Consider the following 22,028-nt stretch of genomic DNA (forward strand, 5'->3'; position numbering starts at 1 on the left):
AGGGCCTAGTGGGAAAATGGACGGTAAAAAAGTCCACAGTGAGAACATGGGACTGGTGTACCTGAGCTGAGTGTACTTCCTGATCAAGTCCTGAACTCAGAAATGTACAGATGAGGAGGAAGGCAACCCATGTGTCCAGAGGGCTTCCTTCAGTTTGCATTTTTCTCATGAGACTTTCTCTTCTCAATTTTTTTTGATTCCTTAGTGGATCTCCTAGAATCTCCATCTTCCTCCTCATGCCCACTGCCTGTCCAGAGCTGCCCAGCACCTAGGAGGGCCTCTCGATTTGCTCCATGTAAGTCTTAAGACTTAGGTTTGGCCTGCTATAGAGAGGAACTGTGAGCACATGTGTATCCATCTCCCTGATGGGGGCCCACTGCTTGGCTTACCATGCCTGCATGTGTTTTCCAGAGCATGCCCCTCCACATGGAGAGCTGAGAAAGGCAAAGAGCTTTGAGACTCCCAAATCTTAGGATCAGTTAGACCCTTGAGCACTTAGATGCTCAAGGATGCACAGACAATATTTGTGCATCCATGCTGGGGCCATCGGTTACAGCCAACTGCCTCTTCCCTATCTACATAGGGACTACTGCTGTCCCAGTCTAGATAGTCTTTAAGAGCACGGGTCCTGGGGAGCCTGGGCTGGACTCCCAGCAGCTCTGCTCATTAGATGTGTGAACTTGGACAAGTCACCAGTGTCTGTTCCCTCATCTATAAAATAGAGATGATAACAGTACTTCTCTCGTGGAATTGTCATGAGGTCGTGTGAGTATGTATATGTAAAGTGTTATTCAAATGTTACCAGTTATTTGTTCAATCAGTAGGAAACAGTAGGGGTAGGGGTGTGGCTCAGTGGTAGTATCACTGAGGCCCTGGATTTTATCACCACTAGCATAAAACAATGAAAAGGAAACAATACAAAATATATAGGATCAAGCTGGGCACCAGCACATAAGTTCATTATGTAAAAGGATCTGAAAGATGATCTTCAAGAGACTCAATGCATTGTGCTTTCAGATAAAAACCCTGAGACAAAAGATGAGTTGCTATGACAATAACAGTTAAGACTGTATATGTATGTCAGAGATCAGAAGAGGCTATAAAGAAATGTAAATCATTGTGCTTAGGGGACTTTTTTGGTAGACCAGTTTTAATAAAAACTTTAAAAATGTCTCAGAAGCCTGGCAGAGTTACTCATGCCTTTAATCCTAACTACTTGGGAAGCTGAGATTAGGAGGATAGCCATTCAAAGTCAGACTGGGTAAATAGTTCTCATGACCCCATCTCCAAAATAACTAAAGCAAACCAAAATAGACTGGAGGTGTGGCTCAAGTAATAGAGTGCCTGCTTTGCAAGTGTGGAGCCCTGAATTCAAACCCCAGTCTCACAAAAAAAAAAAAAAAAAAAAAAGAGGGACCAAATGTGTAGGGTCAGGTATGGTGGTTTACACCTATAATCCCAGTTATGAGGGAAGTGGAGATCAGGATTACAGTTCAAGACCTGTCTGAGCAAAAACAGAGAGACTTCATCTCAACAAACAAGCTAGGCATGGTATTATATACTTGTAATCCCAGCTATTGTGGGAGATGTAGGTAGGAGGATTGCAGTCTGAGGCTAAAAAAGGAGTAAAGGGAAAAAGGGCTTAAGGGCATGACTTACGAGGTAGAGCACTTGTCTAACAAGCATAGGATCCTGAGTTAGGCTCTAGTACCACATCCCACAAATAAGTAAGAGGTATCTGTATATGTACATAGTTATGTATATATACATACATACAAATGGATAATCCATGGATCTTCATGAGAAAGCTGAACCTCTGGGGGGACTGTTAAAGGGTGGGAACCAGTGGAAGGGGGAAGGGCAAAAAGGAGAGGGTGTAGGGGGGTGTGAATATAATGGAAGTAGGTCATGCACATGTGCGAAAATAGAATACTGAGCTGGGCACTGGTGGCTCATGCCTGTAATCTTAGCCACTCAGTAGACAGTAATCAGGAGGATCACAATTCGAAGCCAGCCCTGGGCAAATAGTTTGTGAGACCCTATCTCAAAAATACCCAACACAAAAAATAGTGCTGGAGTAGTGGCTCAAGGGGTAAAGTACCTGCCTAGTAAGTGTAAGGCCTTGAGTTCAAACCCCAGTACTGCAAAAAAAAAAAAAAAAAAAAAGAATGAAACACATTAAAAATTGTTTAAAGACAGCGAGGAAACAAGAAAGAGTAATAGAAGGGGTGAATTTGATCCAAGTACATTATGTGCATATATAGAAATATCACAATGAAACCCTTCTGTACACTTAATATATGCTAATAAAAAATAAACCAAAACAACAGCAGTAGAAGAAGGCTGAAGTTTAACTGGAGAGATACAAACAGCCTTGCTCATCATACTCATTCATGAGCAGCACAAGGGTGGGATTCAGAGGTAGCTTTCTGAAAGATGGCTAAAATCAAAGCAGAAATGGGTTATTTTCCATACAACAGGGGGGCATGTATAGAAAATGAAAAGTCTATAATAGTGACTTCTGCTTATAACGAATAAAACAACCTCACATTGAAAGAGGTAATGCTGCTTTTTTGTAGTGGGTGACCTTTTAGCATTGATGACCAAAAGCTGACCAGCATGTTCTTGTGGTGTTGACTTTGTTCTCCCCAGGGACCATCAATCCAACCTTTGACTTGAGGAGCCTGTCCTGCAGTCTGGAGGTATCCTCGGATTGCCGGACAGTGACCGTGTCTCGCTGCCCACAGCCCTATCCCTGGAGTCCAGAGAGGTTTTCAGTCAGCCAGGCCTTATGTTCCCAAGCCCTCTCTTCTGGGCGGCAGTACTGGGAAGTGGACACTAGGTATTGCAACCACTGGGCAGTTGGGGTGGCTTCCTGGGGCATGAGCCGGGACCAGATGCTGGGAAGGACTACGGACTCTTGGTGTATAGAATGGAGGGGAACTGGCCAGTTCTCTGCGTGGACTATGGTTAAGAAAACTGAACTTGTCTCAGACCGACCAGAGGTGGTGGCCATCTGGCTGGACCTTGAGGAGGGGAAGCTTGCCTTTTACTCAGTGGCCAGTCAGGAGAGGCTTCTGTATGAGTGTGAGGTCTCTGCCTCCTCTCCTCTGCACCCTGCCTTCTGGCTGTATGGCTTAAGTCCTGGGAACTCCCTGACCGTAAAGCAAGTAAAGGAATAAAGGTCCCTCGGAGGTTAAAGAGTACTTTCCTGGTCTCTCTCCCTGCCTTCAATCAGGGTGGCAACATGACTTCAATCCCACTTTTTTTGTGGTTACACAAAAGTGTGGTACAGGATTAACCAAGTGGGCTTGAGGTCTTTGAACCCTGAACCTTTCAAAGAAAGGACTGGTGTTGGACTGTCTCCTGGGAGATGGTTTCTAAGTCCTTGGACTGTCCTGCCTAATAAGAGTGACTTTGTTTTCCTGGGGACTTTGGGCCTTGCAGTATCACCTTGACTTCAGCAGGGACTGGAGATTAAGTCACCCTTGTAGGAAGTAAGGCAGGCGTATGTGACTGACTCCAATAAAAACCCTGGACACCATGCCTTGGTGAATTTTCCTCATTGGCAGTACTGCATGCAGGTTCCCACACATGATTGTGGGGACAATTAAGCCTTGTCCTCATGAGTGCACTGGGAGAAGAGAATTGGGATGTCTTTTGGACCTCTGTGGCTTTTCACTGTACTAAACTAACTGTGAAGCCAGGCGCCAGTGGTTCACGCCTATAATCCTAGCTACTCAGGAGACAGAGATCAAGAGGATTGCAGTTCAAAGCCAGCCTGGGCAAACAGTTCCAGAGATCCTATCTTGAAAAAAATCCATCACAAAAAAGGGCTGGTGGAGTGGCTCAAGGTGTAGGCCCTGAGTTCAAGCCCCAGTGTAAAATAAATAAATAAATAAATGAATGAATAAATAAATAAATAACTGTAACCATGAGTATCACAGCATTGCTGAGTTCAGTGAGTCCTCATAGTGAATCATTGAATCAGATGGTGGCCTTAGGGAGCCCCCAAACAGAAGGGGCATGGGTTATTTGTTCAATTGCATGAATTTAGTAGTTTAAAACAAAACACAGGCTGGGGATATAGCTAGTAGTACAGCACTTGCCTAGCATGCATAAGGACCTGGGTTAGATCCCCAGCACTGAAAACAAAAACAACCAACCTATAACAAAAACACCCCATAGGTATTATTGCATGGTTTCTGTGGATTAGGAGTCAGGGCACAAGCTGGGCACTGGTGGCTCACGCCTGTATTCCTAGCTACATGGGAGGCTGAGATGGGGAGGATTGAGGTTCAAGGCCGGCCAGGGCAAATAATTTTCGAGACCCCCCCCATCTCCAAAATACCTAGAGCAAAATGGACTAGAGGTGTGGCTCAAGCACCTGCTTTGCAAGCATAAAAAAAAGTGGGGTGGGGCTGGAGTGGCTCAAGTGGTAGAATGCCTGCCTAACAAACTTGAGGGCCTGAGTTCAAACCCCAGTACCTCAGGGGAAAAAAAAAAAAGTTTCCTAGCAATCAATGTGAGTCAATGCCCTGTATAGCTATCCTTATCACAACCAGCAAAAACCCTTGTCCCTTCCTGTTATTGCTTATACTCTCTCTACAACAAAATTAGAAATAAGGGCAAAATAGTTTCTGCTGGGTATTGTGGGGGGGGTTAGAGGGAGGGGGCGGAGTGGGTGGTAAGGGAGGGGGTGGGGGCAGGGGGGAGAAATGACCCAAGCCTTGTATGCACATATGAATAATAAAAGAAAAAGAAAAAAAAAATCACAAAAAAAAAAAGTTTCCTAGCAAGATGGACATTGAAGTCACATATAATACTCACATAAACATGTAATTACATACATAAGGCCTATGCCTTATTTCATGGCTTAGAAGCAAACCACAGGTCATACAACTCACACTCAAGGGGAGGGAATGACACGAGGGCATGAAGATGAGGAGGTGGAGCTCTTGGGGGCCATGTAAGATCCTGTGTGGCATGCAGTGTCATTTCTTTTTTTTTTTTTTTTGGTGTCATTTCATTCTTGATTTCCCTATGTTGAAAAACATTCTATTATATAACAAAACAGACACAGAACACAAAACCCATATGTAGTTAAACACCTTTGTTTAACTAAATTGGGCAACTTCATCCTGTGCCCAATTCTAATCACAGAACACAACTGCCTGAAAGCAATCCTGAGTTTCCTACTTACCAGCTCCATGCCTTTCCTTAGCATTTTATCATGCAGAAGTGAATCCATAGCCACAAAATTTACTCTTGCCCATTTTCAAAAAATTGGTATGCCTTTTTAACAGTTTTGTGAGATAAAATTTACACACTATAAAATTCACCTTTTGTGGGTTTTTTTTTGTGTGTGTGTGTGGTGCTGGGGTTTGAACTCAGGGCCTCCCACTTGATAGGCTTGCTAGGCAGGCACTCTTACCACTTGAGCCCCTCCACCAGCCCTTTTTTGTGATGGGTATTTTAGAGGTACAATCTTGCAAACTATTTGCCCAGGCTGGCTTTGAACCAGGATTCTCCTGATCTCTGCTTCCTGAGTGGCTAGGATCACAAGTGCCTGGCCTTTTTTCTTTTTCTTGTTCTTTTTTTGATAGTACTGGGGTTTGAACTCAGGGCCTACACCCTGAGCACTCTTTTGTGTTGGGTATTGTCAAGATATGGTCTCTCGAACTATTTGCCTGATCTGGGTTTGAACTGTGATCTTCCTGATCTCTGCCTCCTCAATAGCTAGGATTGCAGGTGTGAGGCACTGGGCCCTTTTTTCCTTTTAGTTATTTTTTGTGATAGAGTGTTACATTCTGCCAGGGCCTGTCTGGACTTACTCCTTCCACGTAGCTGGGATAGCAGGCTTATGGTACCACAACTGGCTTATTGATTGAGACGGGGTCTGATTAATTTTTTGCCTAAGATTGCCATCCTCCCCAATTCTTCCTCCTGAGTAAATAGGATTATAGTCATAAACACCTTGCCTGGTCCAAATCAGTGGCGTTTTTTGTTGTTGTTTTGTTTTGTTTTGAAGTATATTTACAGAGTTGTGAAATCATCACAGTAATGTAATTTTAGAACTTTTCCATCTCCCCTAGAAATAAACCCTCATACCTTTTATCAGATGATAGGTTTTAAGTCTCGTAATCTACATGTCTCCCTACATCTCCCTCACTCTTTCTTTTCCTGGAAGAACCCCATTTTAGCACTGATTTGAGATGTAGAAAGTCAGCTGTGTTGGACTGGATTGAGCAGAAAGCCTTGCCACGCAAAGGCATGCATAATCATGCTTGTTTAAGCAACAGTATACTTAACCTCTCTTTGCCTTTCTTTCCCTGTAAATGGAGGGCATTATTACTCTCTTTTCTTACCTTCTTCACAAGCTTCTGAAAGAATTAAAGGAAGTAATTGTTAGGAAAAATGCTACTCGCAAAGAAAGCTCATGAGAAAAGTCTCACGTCCAAGACCAAGGTTTAATGACAGGCTCGAGCTGGCAGGCTGGCTGGGGTAAGATGGTGCAGCACTGACTCTGGGCTAGGTGTGGCTTTCATAGAAGAGGGAGCTTGAGGAAGTTAATGTGTGCCCGGGAGTCTCCATTAGGGGTGGAGCTCCTTAGCGTCGGCCTCTTAGCTGCTTCCTGCTAGCAGGGGGTGTTGTATGGGGCAGGATCTTCACACTCCTGTGGCTGTAGTGGCGTCCTGATGGGGGCCCTCACAGCAGTCCTCCAGACGGTTTTGGAGAGGTTGATATCCCTGGAGGTACATCTGGTTAAGCTTTTGATTAGCAACAGCGGACATGCGGTCTAAGAGAAATGTTTGTACTGTTTTTATGATACAAGGGAGGAAGCTTAGGAATGGGAGAGCAAGAAACATAGGCATCAGGATGGGCATTGGCCAGGAGAACCACTGTGAGATGTTGTTCCCTAGAGGATTCCAAGAGTCCTCCAACTCCCTTCTCCATTTTTCTAGTCGCTCCTGGACTTGTCTAATTTTATCTTTTACTACCCTCAACTGGTTAACGTAGAAGCAGCATTCTTCTTGTAAAAACAGGCAGAGACCACCCTTCTCTGCAGTGAGCAGGTCAAGGCCTCATCGGTTTTGGAGTAGCATCATTACATGTGCAGCTGTTTTTCTTTCTGTAGTAGCCTCTGTAATGGACCTAACAGATCGTATAACCAAGGGAAGGAAGCAGGGAAGTATTATGTATGCTCCCAGAATTAGGCTCACTGCCCCACCAGTGTTTTAAATCCACTTATGGCAGAAAATTGAGAGCCAGATAAGGACTAGGAACTTATGTGGGAGTGGAAGAGGGAGAGAGTTTATGGGAGAGGTCTAGCCATGTGGGGCCCAGCGGTACACAAGAGTACTCATCCTTTGCCGTAGTGGAAGAGTCTGAGGTGTTTTATCCTTGAGAGGTGCTGCCACTGGGGGATCCCGTTGAGCTTGACAGCGGTGGGTGTTGTGAGGATGACCAGATGAGGGCCGGTCCACCAAAGTCCCAATGGAGAGGGCCGAAGATCCTTTCAGAGAACAAGATTCCCTGGTTTAACAGAAATTGTTATAGGGTGGGGCAGAATCTGGTCTGCATGCTCTCTGAGAAGTTCCCCGAGAAGGTTAAGATAAGGTAGATAGTCAGCCAAAGGAGCAGGGTCTGTTGGAGGCAAGTTTCCTAAGAGAAATGGGCAGCCATACATTATTTCAAAGGGGCCCAAGAAGGAAGGGCTTCGGGGGTGGTCCGGTGTAGGGGGGTTTTCTCATTGGCCAGGGATTCACAGGCTTTCTCAGGTGAACTGGTTTGGTTTGCATCTTAATTGGGGGAGGGGAAACAGTCTTGAGAGCATTTATTATGTAAGACCCAAACAGGAATATTAGAAGGAGCATGAAAAGGTGTCTGCTAAGGGCTGCATATCTAGGGATCCAGATTCTACAAAATCCTGTTACTCCCAAGAAAGCTCTAAGCTGCTTTATGGTAAGGGGGAGTGGGAAATGGAGGATTGGGTCGATTCCCTCATGACTCAGGGAGTGAGTCTGTCCCTTTAAGACCACACCTAGGTAGGTAGCTAAGGGAGGCAGGGGCTGACTGTCAGGATTTAGGTTAAATGTAACACTCTTGGATAAAAGAGAGCTCCAGCTTATTTTTTTATATAACTTTGTAAATGTTTGTACCATATTTAGATAAAGTATAGACACAACACTGTTGTAAGGTGGTCATTTAAGACACATGAGCAAAAATGTAAATGAACTCTGATTTAGTAGTACTTCAAGCTTGACAAGATCAGCAGAAAACACAAATAATTTCCTTGATAAAATCTTTCTCTGTAACAGTTTTTTGTAGATGTTACTCAGAGCAGAACAATATTAAGATAACCTTCTTAATTTATAGACATAGAGAATTTGATTTTAGTTTGACATGACCCTAAAAATCTTTTAGGCAACTCTTAGTCAATTTTAACTTTATATACACTTTTAAAACTTACTCAGACCTTCATATAGCATACTAAACCCTTTGATGGCTTGTCCTTATCCCTCCTGTTTGAAACAATCTTTAGGACAAACCCTTCTTTAGAAAATCCTTTTCTCATCCAAAAAAAACCATTCCTTTTTCCTTTAACTTCTCAAAAAATACATTCAATACCTATCTATATCCTTTCCAGTTGTTTACTTTGTAACTTGTATTTTAAAATTAACTTTTGTAAGAATCTTTAATTTATTATTGGTGCTGGAGCAACTAATTAGCAGCCCTTGGTTTTCTTTAAGGAATTTATGATAGGCATAAGGCCTTGTCTTCCCTCAGGCTTGAGGGGATATTGTTTTAGGTGTGGAAACTGTGAGGGATTTTTGAGTTTTATTTGAATAGTGAGGGCTGTCCTGGCTCACCCTACAGTTACCCCATCAGTCCACACTGTGGGATCTATTTGTTCCTGAAGGAGGGGGCAGCAGAGATAGCTGTCTGGCAGGGAGGAGAATTTGAGCTTTTAGTTGAGATAGTAAATCCCGTCCCAGCAGGGGCACAGGAGTTTCAGGAACTATGAGGAAAGGGTGACAGAAGAGGAGGTCTCCCCAAGAGCAGGCCAGAGACTGGGTAAAATAGCGCTCTAGGGGCTGGCCAGATATACCCTGAATGATAACCCTGTCATTGGACTGGGGACTGGGAGAGAAAGGTAAGACAGAGAAACGGGCTCCACTGTCTAGGAGGAGAATGATCTTTCGTTTTTCTGCCATTATGGCTACACCGAGGCTCCTCAACATTGATGCCAAGAAGTGGAATGTAGATAGGAGGCTGGGACCCATCAATTCATAGGAGGTGGCACCTTGCCTTCCATCTGGAAATGGGGGCACTTAGACCTCCAGTGGTTACCTTTGCAGAGAGGGTAGGGTCCCAGTTGGGGGCGGGGCTAACTCTCGGGCCGTCCCCTTTTTGGGCATTCTCTGCAGAAGTTCCCCTCCTGTCTACCATGGTAGTAAGTTCGGGATGCAGGCCCCAGTCGGGTGGGGTCCTCTCTGAGAGCAGCAATGAGGTCATGATGTCACTTATCTTTTTCTCTCCTGTTGGTAAGGTCCCAGTAATAGTATACAAACATGGCTAGCTGTTTTAATTGATCCAATGACTTTTCTCCTTTCAGCCACAGACTTTGAGTTTTCTATAAATATCTGGGGTTGACTGTGTTAGAAATTTATTTTTGAGGAGAACCTCTGTCACCTGTGACTCTGGGTCCACTGTGGTATGCTTTCTGATAGCATTCTTAAGATACTGCAGAAAGGTAAGGGGGTTTTCTTCAGGGCATTGCTGTACTACAGTTACCTGGGAATAATTTAGAGGTTTGACTTTGGCCCTTTTTAGCCCTTCCACTATGAGATAGCTGAAATGACATTAACGTCATTTATCTTCCTTACCGTTTTTTTTTTTTTTTTTTTCTTATTTAGCAATGTTGGGGAACTGAACTGAGGACCTTGCACATGCTGGGCAGACACTCTCCCACTGAACTATATCCTCATCCCCAAATATTTTTTTTCTTTTTCCTTTGGCTGTACTGGGACTTGAACTCAGGACTTTATGTCTGCAAAATGGCACTCTACTGCTTGAGCCATATCACCAGCCCCTTTTAATGTGGATCTGTCAAGGGGACTGTCTGTGCGCCTGTAGGTATAGGCACATTTATTCCCTCGTTTTTAGGTGCCACTAGTATTGGGGTTCATTGTAAGTGGTAATCATTTCCAACCTGAGTGGCCTGGGCCAGAACCCATTGCTTTTCTAATGAGGAAAGAGTCTGGGCTAGTAGAAGCATAATATCCTTTTATGTCAAGTCAAAGGTTTGGATCACAGAGATAAAGGCTTGGATGTATTTGTCTGGGCATCAGTATAGCTGCCCAGATGCTTTTTAATTTCCCTTAGATCTGATAACTGGAAGAGGACATAAGACTTGCCCTCTTCCTACCATTACCTGTTGAAGGGGGAAGCCCCCATTAGGAGGTTCTGAATATTGGGTGGTTTAGAAGGTAGGGCACAGGGTGGAGCAGTAGGGGTGGGCCTTGTCATTGGTAAGGGGCTTTTCTGGTCCTCCTTCCCCATGTTTATCCTGTGGCTTACAAAGAATGGCCAGCGTTTGAGTATCTAGATAGCAATTATGGAGCCAATCTGGATGGTCTCAGAGATGAAAATGAGAAGTTTAGAGACCACAGTAACGCCCATTTTGCTGTTCCTGAGACCATAACCTTGAGCTAACAATTGGCTTACAAGGGTTGGGTCTGGTGGCCCAAGGCATGAGGTGGGGTCGGAAGCAGGGCATGTGCAAGGTGCTGCCCCCCCCCCCACATACACCCAGGACAAGCAACCCTGTCTGCCTAGGCCTGATCCTACAGTCTGTCACCCCTCTCCCCTTCCTGTGTCTAGGGGAAGTGGTGGCAGGTTAGGGTGTGTGTTGGGTCCCTTTTATGGATTTTCTTAGCTAAGACAGGCATTCCCACTGTGCCCAGGGACCGGTGTCCCTGTGCATGTGTGTGCCTGTTTGTTTTCCCGCCTCCTCTTGTGGGGACAGCATTAGGGCAGCTTCAGTGTTTCTGCAGGCACTTCTGCCTCCGCTGGTGCCTAGCAGTTGACTTAAAGTTGCTTTGGACTGAGGGGACTGACAAACTAGTGGGAATAACTTAAGTCAAAAGAATCATGCTACAGGTTTTTCATGGGAGGCCAGGGTCCCAGTAAGCCCAGGGAGGGGAAGGCAGACAGAGATAAAGGACACTCGGTGAGACCATGGAGGGAGCAGAAAAGGTGTCCTGATATCTTAGGTAAGGGAGGAGAAGGCAGAGCCTGGAGGCATGATACACGCCTGAGGGATTAGCAATCACGTGTGCCTCTAGGTTGCTCCCATTGACTGGTACTGGAACACTTTCAGCAAAACGAAACCTGCACTCTCAGGTCACTGTCTCAGGCAGAAGGGGCATTAGACAGGGTGTGGGGGGGAAGAGAAGCAGTTGTCAGATGCCATAACCAATCAGGACTCCCCCAAATAGCATGAGACGTACCTGAATAAACCCCGGGCTTGGGCTTGGCCCACAGGAAGGGAGCATGAGCTCCCCCAGAGCCAGAATCACCTTGAGGCCAGAGTCGGCAAGGAATGGCTGGCTTGACACCATGGTGGGAAAGTCCCTCAGGAAGATAGGAAGAGACAGGCAGGGCTAACAGCACAAGGAAGACTGCTTACATGGGGAAGGAGGAGATTTGGGAGAGGATTTGGTTGGTTTAGAGGCTGGCTTAGAGACTAATAGAACCTGCGCAGGGGAACAGGAAGTACAGAGGGAGGGTTTGGTGCAGAGATAGGAAAAGGATTGGACATAGGGTATTTCCTTCCATCTACCAGTGTGCTCACAGAAATTGTATAAATCCCTTAAAATATTGGGATCGAAAGTGCCATTAAGTGGCCATTTGGAGGCATTGTCTAATGGATATTGGGGCCAGGCCTGATTACAGAGAAAAATGAGTTTTCAGGGCTTAAGATCAGGCATTAGACAAAGGTGCCCAAGGTTGGCCAGGAGACATCCCAATGGGGAGTCTGAGGGAATTTGAGACAGTCTAATCGCCATAGTGAGACCTGAACTGAGGAGAGGATATGACGGGCATCCCTGAGATATAGGTTCCTAAGGAGAGAGTAGAGGTGGGACTCCCAGGAGGGACATCTCTGTCACTGGGGGCCCACAGTCCTAGGAGACCCAGTCCCAAGGGACAAGAGAGAGCCAAGACCTAGTGCTAGGATTTCGAAGAAATAAGAAAGTGAGATCAGGGCTCTGCGTGCATGGAGGACTCACTGAGAGAGGACCTTGAGGGAGGATTGACCAGTGGTGGATGGCGACTGGAGGTGCACTGGGGTGGACAAATTCCCTGTGAGTGGTGAGGGCATCTTCTAGGATCAGGGGTCCTGGCAAACAGCTTAAATCCTGGAGGAAGGGAATGGGAGTTTAGAGAGAGAGAGGGCGGGATGGGGTTGGGGAGGCCAGGAGAGCAAGGTCAGTGCCGGGAGCACACCCCATCCGAGTCACAGCACCAAAATGTTAGGAAAAACGCTGCTCACAAAGAAAGCTCACAAGAAAAGTGTCACGTCCAAGACCAAGGTTTAATGACAGGCTCAAGTTGTCAGGCTGGCCGGGGAAAGATGGCACAGCACTGACTCTGGGCTAGGTGTGGCTTTCATAGAAGAGGGAACTTACGAAAGTTAGTGCATGCTCAGGAGTCTGCATTAGGGGTCGAGCTGTCTTAGAGTGCGAATTTCTGTTAAGGGTGTTGCTGCTATTGTGGGTGGAGCTGCCTGGGGGAGGCTCCATTTCTCCAGAAATGAGGCCTGATGATAAAATGGCCACTGATTCACAAAATGGTGACATTATTACTCTATCAGTAATAAGTGAGGAACTCAGAAGAATGTAAAGGGATTACTCCCAGAGCCACAATGACAGAACTACATTTTACAATCAAATTATCATGCATCTTAGCCTCTAACATCTTAAGAATCATGCCTAATCTCTATCCTTGAAAAGAGAGGCAAGTAGAATTCTTCCACCTGATCTTCTGGTTTGCTTTGAGCCTCTGATCACCCTGCATAATAAGCTTTATTCTGTCCCTAGTAACACACAAGGAAGCCAAGGCCCACACAGGGTTTGCCCAAGGTCAGTTAGTTGATCATGGCAGAAATGGGACTCTCTCAAGCCTCAAGAGTCCCTATTCTTCCAGACATAACTGGGGGCAACTAGAGATGCAGAAAGGACAAAGGATAGAAGACAAACATGCAGAAAGTTGGGGTCAGGTGTGCTGGGCGCTCAGATGGAGACACACAACAGCCTCCTTACTTCTTTTTCACTTTTCTTCTCTTACTTTGCTTCTTTTCTCTATTCTTTAAAAACCTTACTTCTAAAGTCTTTCTTTTTTTCTAGTCTTTAAAGTCTCTTTCCTTAGACTCACACTGTCCCATGTTTTCTTTAGCATAACTTTTTAAAATCCTATATATAAAGTTCTCAGATAGCTGCTCTGGTGGAGACACACAACAGCCAGCAGCAGCAGTGGCAGGCAGCCTCACAAGCATACCACAGCCAACCAATCAATCAATCAATTCCTCAGCCAATCAATCCCCTTTCCTCCTTCAGGGAGTCTTTTTTTATACAGTGTTAAACAAGGAGGTGGGAGGGGCATGACATTGTAACAAGAGAAACCACACATACACACACACACTTATTCTCTCTCTCTCTGCCTCTCCTCTCTTTGAATGTAAACAACTTAGGAAAAGCAGCTCTGCTGCATCTTGCCTTTGGCCCCTTCTGTGACTGAGGCCATGCCAAACTCAGCCTGCCAATTTGACACAGCTGTGCTTATGTCAAGTTCTCATAGGCATCTCATAATTCGCTCCCCACATGGGACCAGGTCCACTTTTCCCTCTCTGGAGTGTCTCACTTCCCTCTTACCCTCTGATAAGGTCCCATGCTGAGAACAGAGCTGGCCTTCCACTTTGATGGGACACAGCTAGCCCTGAAGTCATATGGTGCTTTTTTTCTATGACTGTGGGTGGTTGTCCGCAGTTAATATAAGTGTGTGGCCTTTCTAACTAGGAATGGGGATTCTCTCTTTGTGCTAGATGACTGTTAAAAGACTCGATGCCCCCACTTTTTGCATGATGGGGCGCTTATGTTCTCACTCAGGGTCACCCCAATGTTTAACTTTTGTGCCAAGATGCAGAACTTACAGTCTCTTTGTCAGGTGCCAGAGGCTCACACCTGTAATCCTAGCTACTCAGAAGGCAGAGATTAGGAGGATGGCGGTTCAAAGCCAGACCAGGTAAATAGTTCTCAAGGCCCTGTCTCAAAAATACCCATCACAAAAAAGGGCTGGTGGAGTGAATCAAGGTGTAGGTCCTGAGTCCAAAATGCTAGTACTGGAAAAAAACAATAACAAAACAAAACAAAAAAAACAGAATTTACAGGCTCTTATGGGGTTTGGATAGTGGGCCTCTGTGATGGTGGGGATTATCTGCTGGCCACATGATTTCCCCAAACTAGAGCCGAATCACAAAGGTGGGGAATAGAGGTGATCACTTCTGGCTCCCTTGATTTGCCTTACAGTTACTGTTAGCATATCTCCCCCAGTATACTGTGGAAAATAACCCTCTTCCCCCAATCAAGACATAAAATCCTCAAAGGAAAAAAAGTGAAGCCAAAATGCCAGTGGGTGAAGGATCTGTCATTGGAGTCAGCATTGTGGAAGTGAGGAAACCAGGGACTAAGCCAAAAAGGTGATGGTGACAGCCTTCATCTATTTGGACTACAATGCCACAGACTGAGTGACTTATAAACAACAGAAATTTATTTCTTAGAGTCTAGATGCTGGGAAGTTCAAAATCAAGGTACCAGCAGATTTGGTGTCCAGTAAGGGAGCTTTCTGGGTCTCTCTCTCTCTCTCTCCCTCCCTCTCAATTGCACTGCCTCAAGCATGCTAGGCAGGTACTCTACCACTGAGCTACATTAAATATACTCCCAACCTTTGGGGTCTCTTCTAATCCTATTATAAGGGCTCAATCCTAATGACCTCATGGCCTCCAAAAGGTCCCATCCTGTAATATCATCACATTGGTATTTAGTATATGAATTTTTTTGTGGGGGACACAAACATTCAGTCTATAACAGGGACCTCAAGGGCTCACAGGGAGAGCACTAGAGACTCTGGGCAGTTTCTAGCCCTATCCAGGAATGTTTCTCTCAAAAACTTGTGCTTTCTGTCAGGCCTTAACAGAAATGGCTAATATGTCCCCTCCCAATAGAGGGGTTGGACATTCAGGTATCATAAGAAATGAGTAAGAAGCCTGGTGCTGATGGATCACCTCTGTAATCCTAGCTACTTGAGAGGCTGAGATCAGAAGGATCAAAGCTGAAGGCCACCCCAAGCAAATCGCTTTGAGACCCCCTCTTCAAAATAACCAGAGCAAAGTGGACTGGAAGTGTGGCTCAAGTGGCAGAGTGCCTGCTTTGCCCCAGGCTTGTTGTATTTTGTTTTTTTTGGTAGAAACTACCTTGATGCAGGATTACAGGCCTGCTTCACTGTGCCTGAGTTCAAACTCCAGTCCCACCAAAAAAAAAAAAAATTCATAATCAGACTTCCTCTTCAATTGTATTTCCATTATGCTCAAGATTTGTTTTGTTCTGGGATTTACCTTCTCCTTCCCACCCCCAGCTTTTTTTTCTTTTTCTTTCTTTCTTTTCTTTTTTTTTTTTTTTTTTTTTGTGGTACTGGCTTTTGAATATTTATTTATTTATTTATTTATTGGCAGCACTGGGGTTTGAATTTAGGGCTTCATGCTTATTAGGCAGGCACTCTACCACTTGAGCCACTCTGCCAGCCCTTGCTTGGTACTGGATTTTGAACTCAGGGCCTTGTGGTTGCTAGGCAAGCACTCTATCATTTGAGCCATGCCCCAGACTTGTTGTATTTTGTTTTTGTGGTAGAAACTACCTTGATGCAGGATTACAGGCCTGCATCACTGTGCCTGGGTTGGGATTTACCTTCCTAACCAGTCAGGTTTTTGCTTGTTTCTTTTTTTTTAACTTTTCTTTTTTTCTCCTCCCTCCCCACCTTCCCTCCCTTCCTTGGAATGCCCCCATGTTGCTCAGACTGGTCTTGTGGGCTCAAATGAGCCTCCTGAGTAGCTGGGATTACAGGCAGGAGCCAATGCGCCAGTTTGTGTTTTGTTTTTAGTACTATAATGTCTCCTGAGTTTAGATGCTCCTGCTACCTGCATGAGTCCTGTCACATATTCATATCTCTTGTACTATATTTTACTTAATCTTTTTTCCTAAATCAACTCATTTTCCCCTCAAGTATTTATTACAAAAGGAAACTTAAAAGAAAAAAAAAAAACTTATGTAGCTGGAAAACAGAAGTACGGTTTTAGAAAGAGGGGTAACCCTAACCATGTTTTAAGCAAAACAAAGCAATGTGACTAGCTCAGTGTTGTCCTGTCTAAGGCTCTAAACCTGTGGCTTGCCTGGGAGCTCCCCTACCCCAATAAAAGTAGATTATCAGATGTTAAAGATTCGCTGAGGCCTTCACCTTGAGCTAATCAGGATTTCAAGGTAATAGAAAAGGGCAAAACTTTCTAGACCCAAGAGTCACTGTTTCTCAATGTCCTGCACTGGTTACAATGATCAGTTGTCCTATCACCTTAGAGTATCATGCCTCTAAGTCACAGGCGTAAAGCGGTAGGACCTTCCATCCTCCTCTCTAGAGAGACTTGAATTTCACTGGTGGTCCCGATTCTTTTATGGCCACTTTACCTCTCTGAAGGACTGTATCTTTCTTCCCTGCTCAGTGACACTATGCCACCTTTATTTTCCAGAATGAATATGCCCTGGGAGACAGAATGTCATGGCTTTGGGCAGTGGCAATCTCTAGGACTTGAGTTCCCATGGGTACTTTTGTCATACAACCTTCCCTTTTTACCTCCAGGTTCTAACACTTGATTTTGCCTCCAACAACCACCTCTACTCTGCCCCTTCTTTTCTCTCTTTATCCACACTCTGGGTTCAGATTTTTATCACTTCTCCCTGGGGTTATTTTAGTTTGAGTGTGATGGGAAAAACAAAAACAAAATAAACAAAAACCCCTCAAAATGCTTTTTCAACCATACTGTCTAATCAACACAGAACAGTTCTGTGACCACAGGTGTGTGTAGGTTGCTTCTCCACACACTAAGCAAACAGTTCTGCAGTGGATAGCAGTCTGGTGTCCTGGCTCAGTTCTGATACTGTCTACCTGGAGATAGCATCAGATCCCACAGATTGAGGGCTCAGTCCCATAAGATTGTCCCCACTTCAGACACAGTCACAAACATGTAATCTGTGCTTCTGACTGACTACAAGTCAGGGGGTCCCACAACCTCCTCTTTGGGGTCAATTAATTTGCTACAGCAGCTCACAGAACTTGGAGAAACTTTCCCTTAAGTTTACTCATTTATGGGGGGGTCGGTGCGGGGAGGAGAGGTGGCCCAAACAATGAATACACATACAAGTAAATGTGAAAATGATAAAATAAAAAGTTTACTCATTTATTATAAGGATATTACAAAAAAATACAGATGAAAGGCCACATAGAAAAGATAAATGCACGGCAAGGTATGGGAGAGAGGGGTGCAGAGCTTCCACGACCTGTGGGGGTTCACCACCCTCTGGGCTCCTCCACATGTTCAGCTATCCAGAAGCTCTCAGAACTCAGTCCTTTGCAGAGTTTAATGGAGGCTTCATGACACAGGCATAATTAAGTCATTGGTCACTGCTGATGAACTCAATCTTCAGGCACTCTCTCCTCCCTGGAGGTTTGGGTGTGAGATGGGAAGTCCCAATCTTCTAATTATGTCTTGTTTTTTCTGGTGCCCATCCTGAAGCAATCTAGGGGTCCCCAGTCATCTTATCCTATTTGCATATAAGAGACATTTATCACACTGGATGTTCCCAGTGTTTTAAGAGCTGTACGTCAGGAAATAGCTGAAGACCAAATACACGTTTCACAATTTCATACATTTTATATATATGAACATATATGTATATGTATATATATATATGTAATTCAGTCAGCCCTCCAAATCATCAGGTTCTGTCCAAATCCCCAGAATCAATTAACCATACAGCAACAACATTAAAAATAAAAATTGTGTCCGTATCAAACATGTATGGATTTTTTCCTTGTTATTATTCCCTAAACAATACAGCATAACAACAATTTACATAGCATTTACATTGCATTCGGTGTTAGATTTAAAGAATAGAGGAGATGGCATAGGTTATATGAAGTACTATGCCATTTTATGTGAGGGAGCTGAAATCCTTAGATTTTTAGCATCTGAGGGGGATCCTGCAACCAACTCCCCCCACCTACACTGAGGGACAATTTGTATAGACACATATATATGTGTGCATATGTATTTTTTCTTTTGAATTATTGTCTAGGAATATATTTAATTCTGATAATTTTTTGCAGGGGTAAACAGATTATAAACTTACTATTCCATGGAAGTTTTTGATTTGCAAAATGGCCTAGGGCCTAGAAAATTCTGAGAATCCCTGACTGGTATATATAAGTTAGCAGAAATTTTAATGTTTCTCAAGTGATTAAAAATGATATTAAATACTTTTTTGCCTTTCAGAGTTTACAGTTTGATGGGCAGGCTAATGAGTTTGCCCTTGGGAAGGAAATGCAAGTCAGCAAACGCATTCCAAATTTAAAAGGCAGCTGTTAGGAGTGACAGGGGAGCTCCTCTACTAAATGTCAAAATGTGATGGGTGCTTTACCCGCATCAGTTTATTTCATTCTCAACCCAGCCCTACAAGAGTTCCGCTGTCACGTGAGGTTCGTGTGTTTCAGAGACATTATGGAGAAGAAATGTCCAATTCAGAATCCAAGCTCTTAACCACTCCATACAGAATTCAGGCCATTTTTGCCCTCTTAATTGAGGGCATTTCTTTTGCAGTGTATCTGAAAAGAACCTGAGGAAATTAAAAGGAAACTGGGTGCAGCCTCATCAATGGATGAAGCTTTTGTCTGAAGTTTTAACACAGTTATAAACAAGAGCCTTTTAATAAGTAATTGTGCTGAGTGATATACCTTTAAGCCAAATCAAGCAGACAGAATCCATGTCCTCTAAGGACTGACCCTTGGGACTATGCAGAGGACATTGATGTTTGGATATTGAACTAATTACAAGTGCATTGAAGCTACAGTATTTACCTGGCATCAAGTCATTGAACTTTTCTGCTCTGCCAGAACAGACTGACTGGGTAGGAGAAGGAGGAAGGCTTCCTGGAAGGAACAGGAGACAAAAGTGAAGAGAAGGTAGATGTTACAAGCTGCTTTGGGTTTGACTAGAGAGACCCAATAGATAGATGGAGCTGAAGGATGGGACTGATGCCAACCAACCTAAGACTTATTTGGCTTCCTGCTCAGCACTGTGTCAAACTCACCAGTCGGAGATGGAGCCCTTGTCTCACCCAGTATCAGTCATTTACCTAACATACTATCTCTTTTACTCAACAGGTCTTCCTACTGGCCTGGGGTGTTCCACCATCCTGGGACTCAGAGAGAGGCTGTGTTGCAAGTTTTCCCTTTGATAGGAATAAAAGATCCCCGTATCTCCTGGCAAAAGCAGGAGATCCCAATGTTCCCTGCACAGTAGAAGCATGAAGCCTGTCTTCTGAAGGTAGAGCTCCTTCCTAGCATTCTAGAGGAAAATTCCAATCTGTCCTTCTAGCTTAATCTCATCTATTTAATATGCTATAATAAATTTATAAATTTCACTGCCAACAACTCCATTCTCTGGCTTCTATTTTGCTGCAGTGCATAACATCACAGGCTCTATCCTCATGCTCAGAGAGGTTGGCAGAGCTGTTTCCCCCAAAATTTATTTTATTTATTCGGCATTTATTCATCACTGACCATGTACAGCCAACCATCCTTAGGGACTTCCTGTTATATTAACTCACTTAGTGAACTCATTTATCCTTTCTAACAATCTCATGAGTTATGTTCTATTGTTATTTCTATTTGACAGATGGGGCACAGAGAGGGTGAATAATTTGTCCTGTGATGCACAGCTAGTAATTGGCAGAGTTGGTGTTCAGACCTACCAGGCTGACTTCAAGTCCTCTCTCTTAACCACTGATCTATGCTGTCTCCAGGAGAAAGTCTGAATGACCCCTAGTGGACATTTGTTAACTCATAAGAACAGCTTGAGGCTCAAGGCAAGCCACAGAGCCAGATGGACTATCAGCAAGCATAGCTGATAGGACATGGATAGGGACTGTAAAAAGAAAGTTACATTGCCGGGGAGGGAAACTTGTGCATCATTTTCTCTTCCCCCTACTTTAGCAAAAGTGCCAGCCTTGGTTTGTTCTAAACCATAGTCATTGCCCACTGAAAGTGCTTGGTGTTGCCTCCTTTCTGCAGCCCTTGAGTCAGAAATGTTTTGTTTTTTAGAGACATAGTCTTGCTATGTAGCCCAGCCTGGCCTTGCACTCACTATGTAGCCCAGGCTGGCCTCAAACTCATGACCCGCCACCTCAGCCTCCTGAGTACTGGAATTATAGGCATGGGCCACCATGCCTGGCTTCAGTCTGGATTTTTAAGTAAGTTTTATTTACACAGAAGTTCTTCACAATATCATCTCTCTGATGTTTCCCCAAATGAACCTTCTCCCTAGTCCCCTTCTTACCAGATATTTCCCTTAATAAAAATATCAAAACTTTTTTTTCGCGATACTAGGGTTTGAACTCAGAGCCTACATCTTGAGCCACTACACCAGCCCTTTTTTTTTTTTTTTGTGATGGCTTTTTTTGAGTTAAGGTGTTGCAAGCTATTTGCCCCAGCTAGATTCAAACTATGGTCCTCCTAGTCACTGCCTCCTGAGTAGCTAGGATTACAGGCTCGAGCCACCAGTGCCCATCATAAAAATGTTAGAACCTTAGTCAGCTCACATCTACAACACTATGAGGTCCTCCTGGAGAAGCCCTGCAAAATTAACACTGTCATCAATTGGCTATGGTGCCAGAGAGGTCCTGGGGTCACAACTCTACCACACAGTGTTACTTGTAGCCAGAAGTTTGCAGTTCTGTAAAAGGCTTTTGTTCTTTTATTATCTGATATTTGTGTAACTTTTTCTTTAAGAAAAAGCTTTATGGCTGGATGCCGTGGCTCACACTTGTAATCCTAGCTACTTGGGAGGTGAGATCAGGAGGATTGAGGTTTGAGGCCAGTCTGGGCAAATAGTTCGTGAGACCCTATCTCCAAAATAACCAGAGCCAAATGAATTAGAGCTGTGACTCAAGAGATAGAGTGCCTGCTTTGCAAGCACAAAAGCCCCAAGTTCAAACTCCAGTCCCACCAAGAAAAAGAAAGAAAAAGCTTTACAGCAAATTACATTATTCACATACAATTCAGACAGTATCTGATTTACTATGGTTTGACTATAATCTTTTGACTTTATAATGGTGCCAAAGTGATAAAGCAGTTGGTAGAAACTGCACTTCAAATTTTGAATATTGGTTCTTTCTGGAGCTGATATGATCCTGTCTGGTGATGCCGAGCACCAGCAGCAAGCACAGCTCCCAGTCAGCTCCACACTCAGGAAGGCAGACAACTGAGACGTCAGAGCTTACTGTTGCAATACTATGGTGTTGGTAGGTTAGATGTATTTTCAATTTATGATGGGTTCACCTGGATGTAATTCCATCCTAAGTCAAAGAACATAAGTATATTATTTCTTTGGTTCCCCCCAACAATTCTGCAAGAAAGAGGTTATAGACTTTATCTGGTAGTGAGGAAACAGGCACAGAGAGATGACACGAGTCCTCTAGAGCCACGTGCACCTTTTTTGCTTCAGGAATATGACTTCATTATCTCCTAATGAACAAGAAGTATGTCTTTCCCATCTCCCTCCTTCACATCACAGACTTGGTGGTTTTTTTGAAGTGCTTCCTCTCCTGTTCTCATTTGAGAAATCAGACAGCTAAGATGGTGAA

At 44.2% G+C, this 22,028-nt stretch overlaps 1 protein-coding gene and 1 long non-coding RNA gene across 5 annotated transcripts in view; one reads left to right on the forward strand and one right to left on the reverse strand.

Annotated features, from left to right (window-relative positions):
- The window catches only part of LOC109681790 (E3 ubiquitin-protein ligase RNF135), a 32,425-nt gene extending 12,612 nt beyond the window's left edge, over positions 1–19,813 (forward strand). Inside the window, exons 4-6 of one of the 4 annotated variants that reach the window (XM_074046389.1) lie at positions 206–295; positions 2,653–2,842; positions 19,549–19,813. In XM_074046389.1, the coding sequence (XP_073902490.1) occupies positions 206–295; positions 2,653–2,842; positions 19,549–19,687 (419 nt within the window). In that variant the 3' untranslated portion in view covers positions 19,688–19,813. Of the gene's footprint in view, positions 1–205; positions 296–2,652; positions 3,933–19,548 lie in introns of those variants that run through there. The other 3 variants (XM_074046387.1, XM_074046386.1, XM_074046388.1) reach the window with 3 other exon arrangements.
- LOC141413792 (uncharacterized) lies at positions 17,537–19,552 on the reverse strand. Its single transcript, XR_012438686.1, has 2 exons — positions 19,243–19,552; positions 17,537–17,930 (listed from the first exon to the last, which is right to left on the reverse strand). It is a non-coding gene; the product is annotated as an uncharacterized lncRNA (long non-coding RNA).
- Positions 19,814–22,028: the final 2,215 nt, after the last annotated feature.

This window comes from Castor canadensis, chromosome 11, assembly GCF_047511655.1.
Source record: "Castor canadensis chromosome 11, mCasCan1.hap1v2, whole genome shotgun sequence".
Taxonomy (NCBI): Eukaryota; Metazoa; Chordata; class Mammalia; order Rodentia; family Castoridae; genus Castor; species Castor canadensis.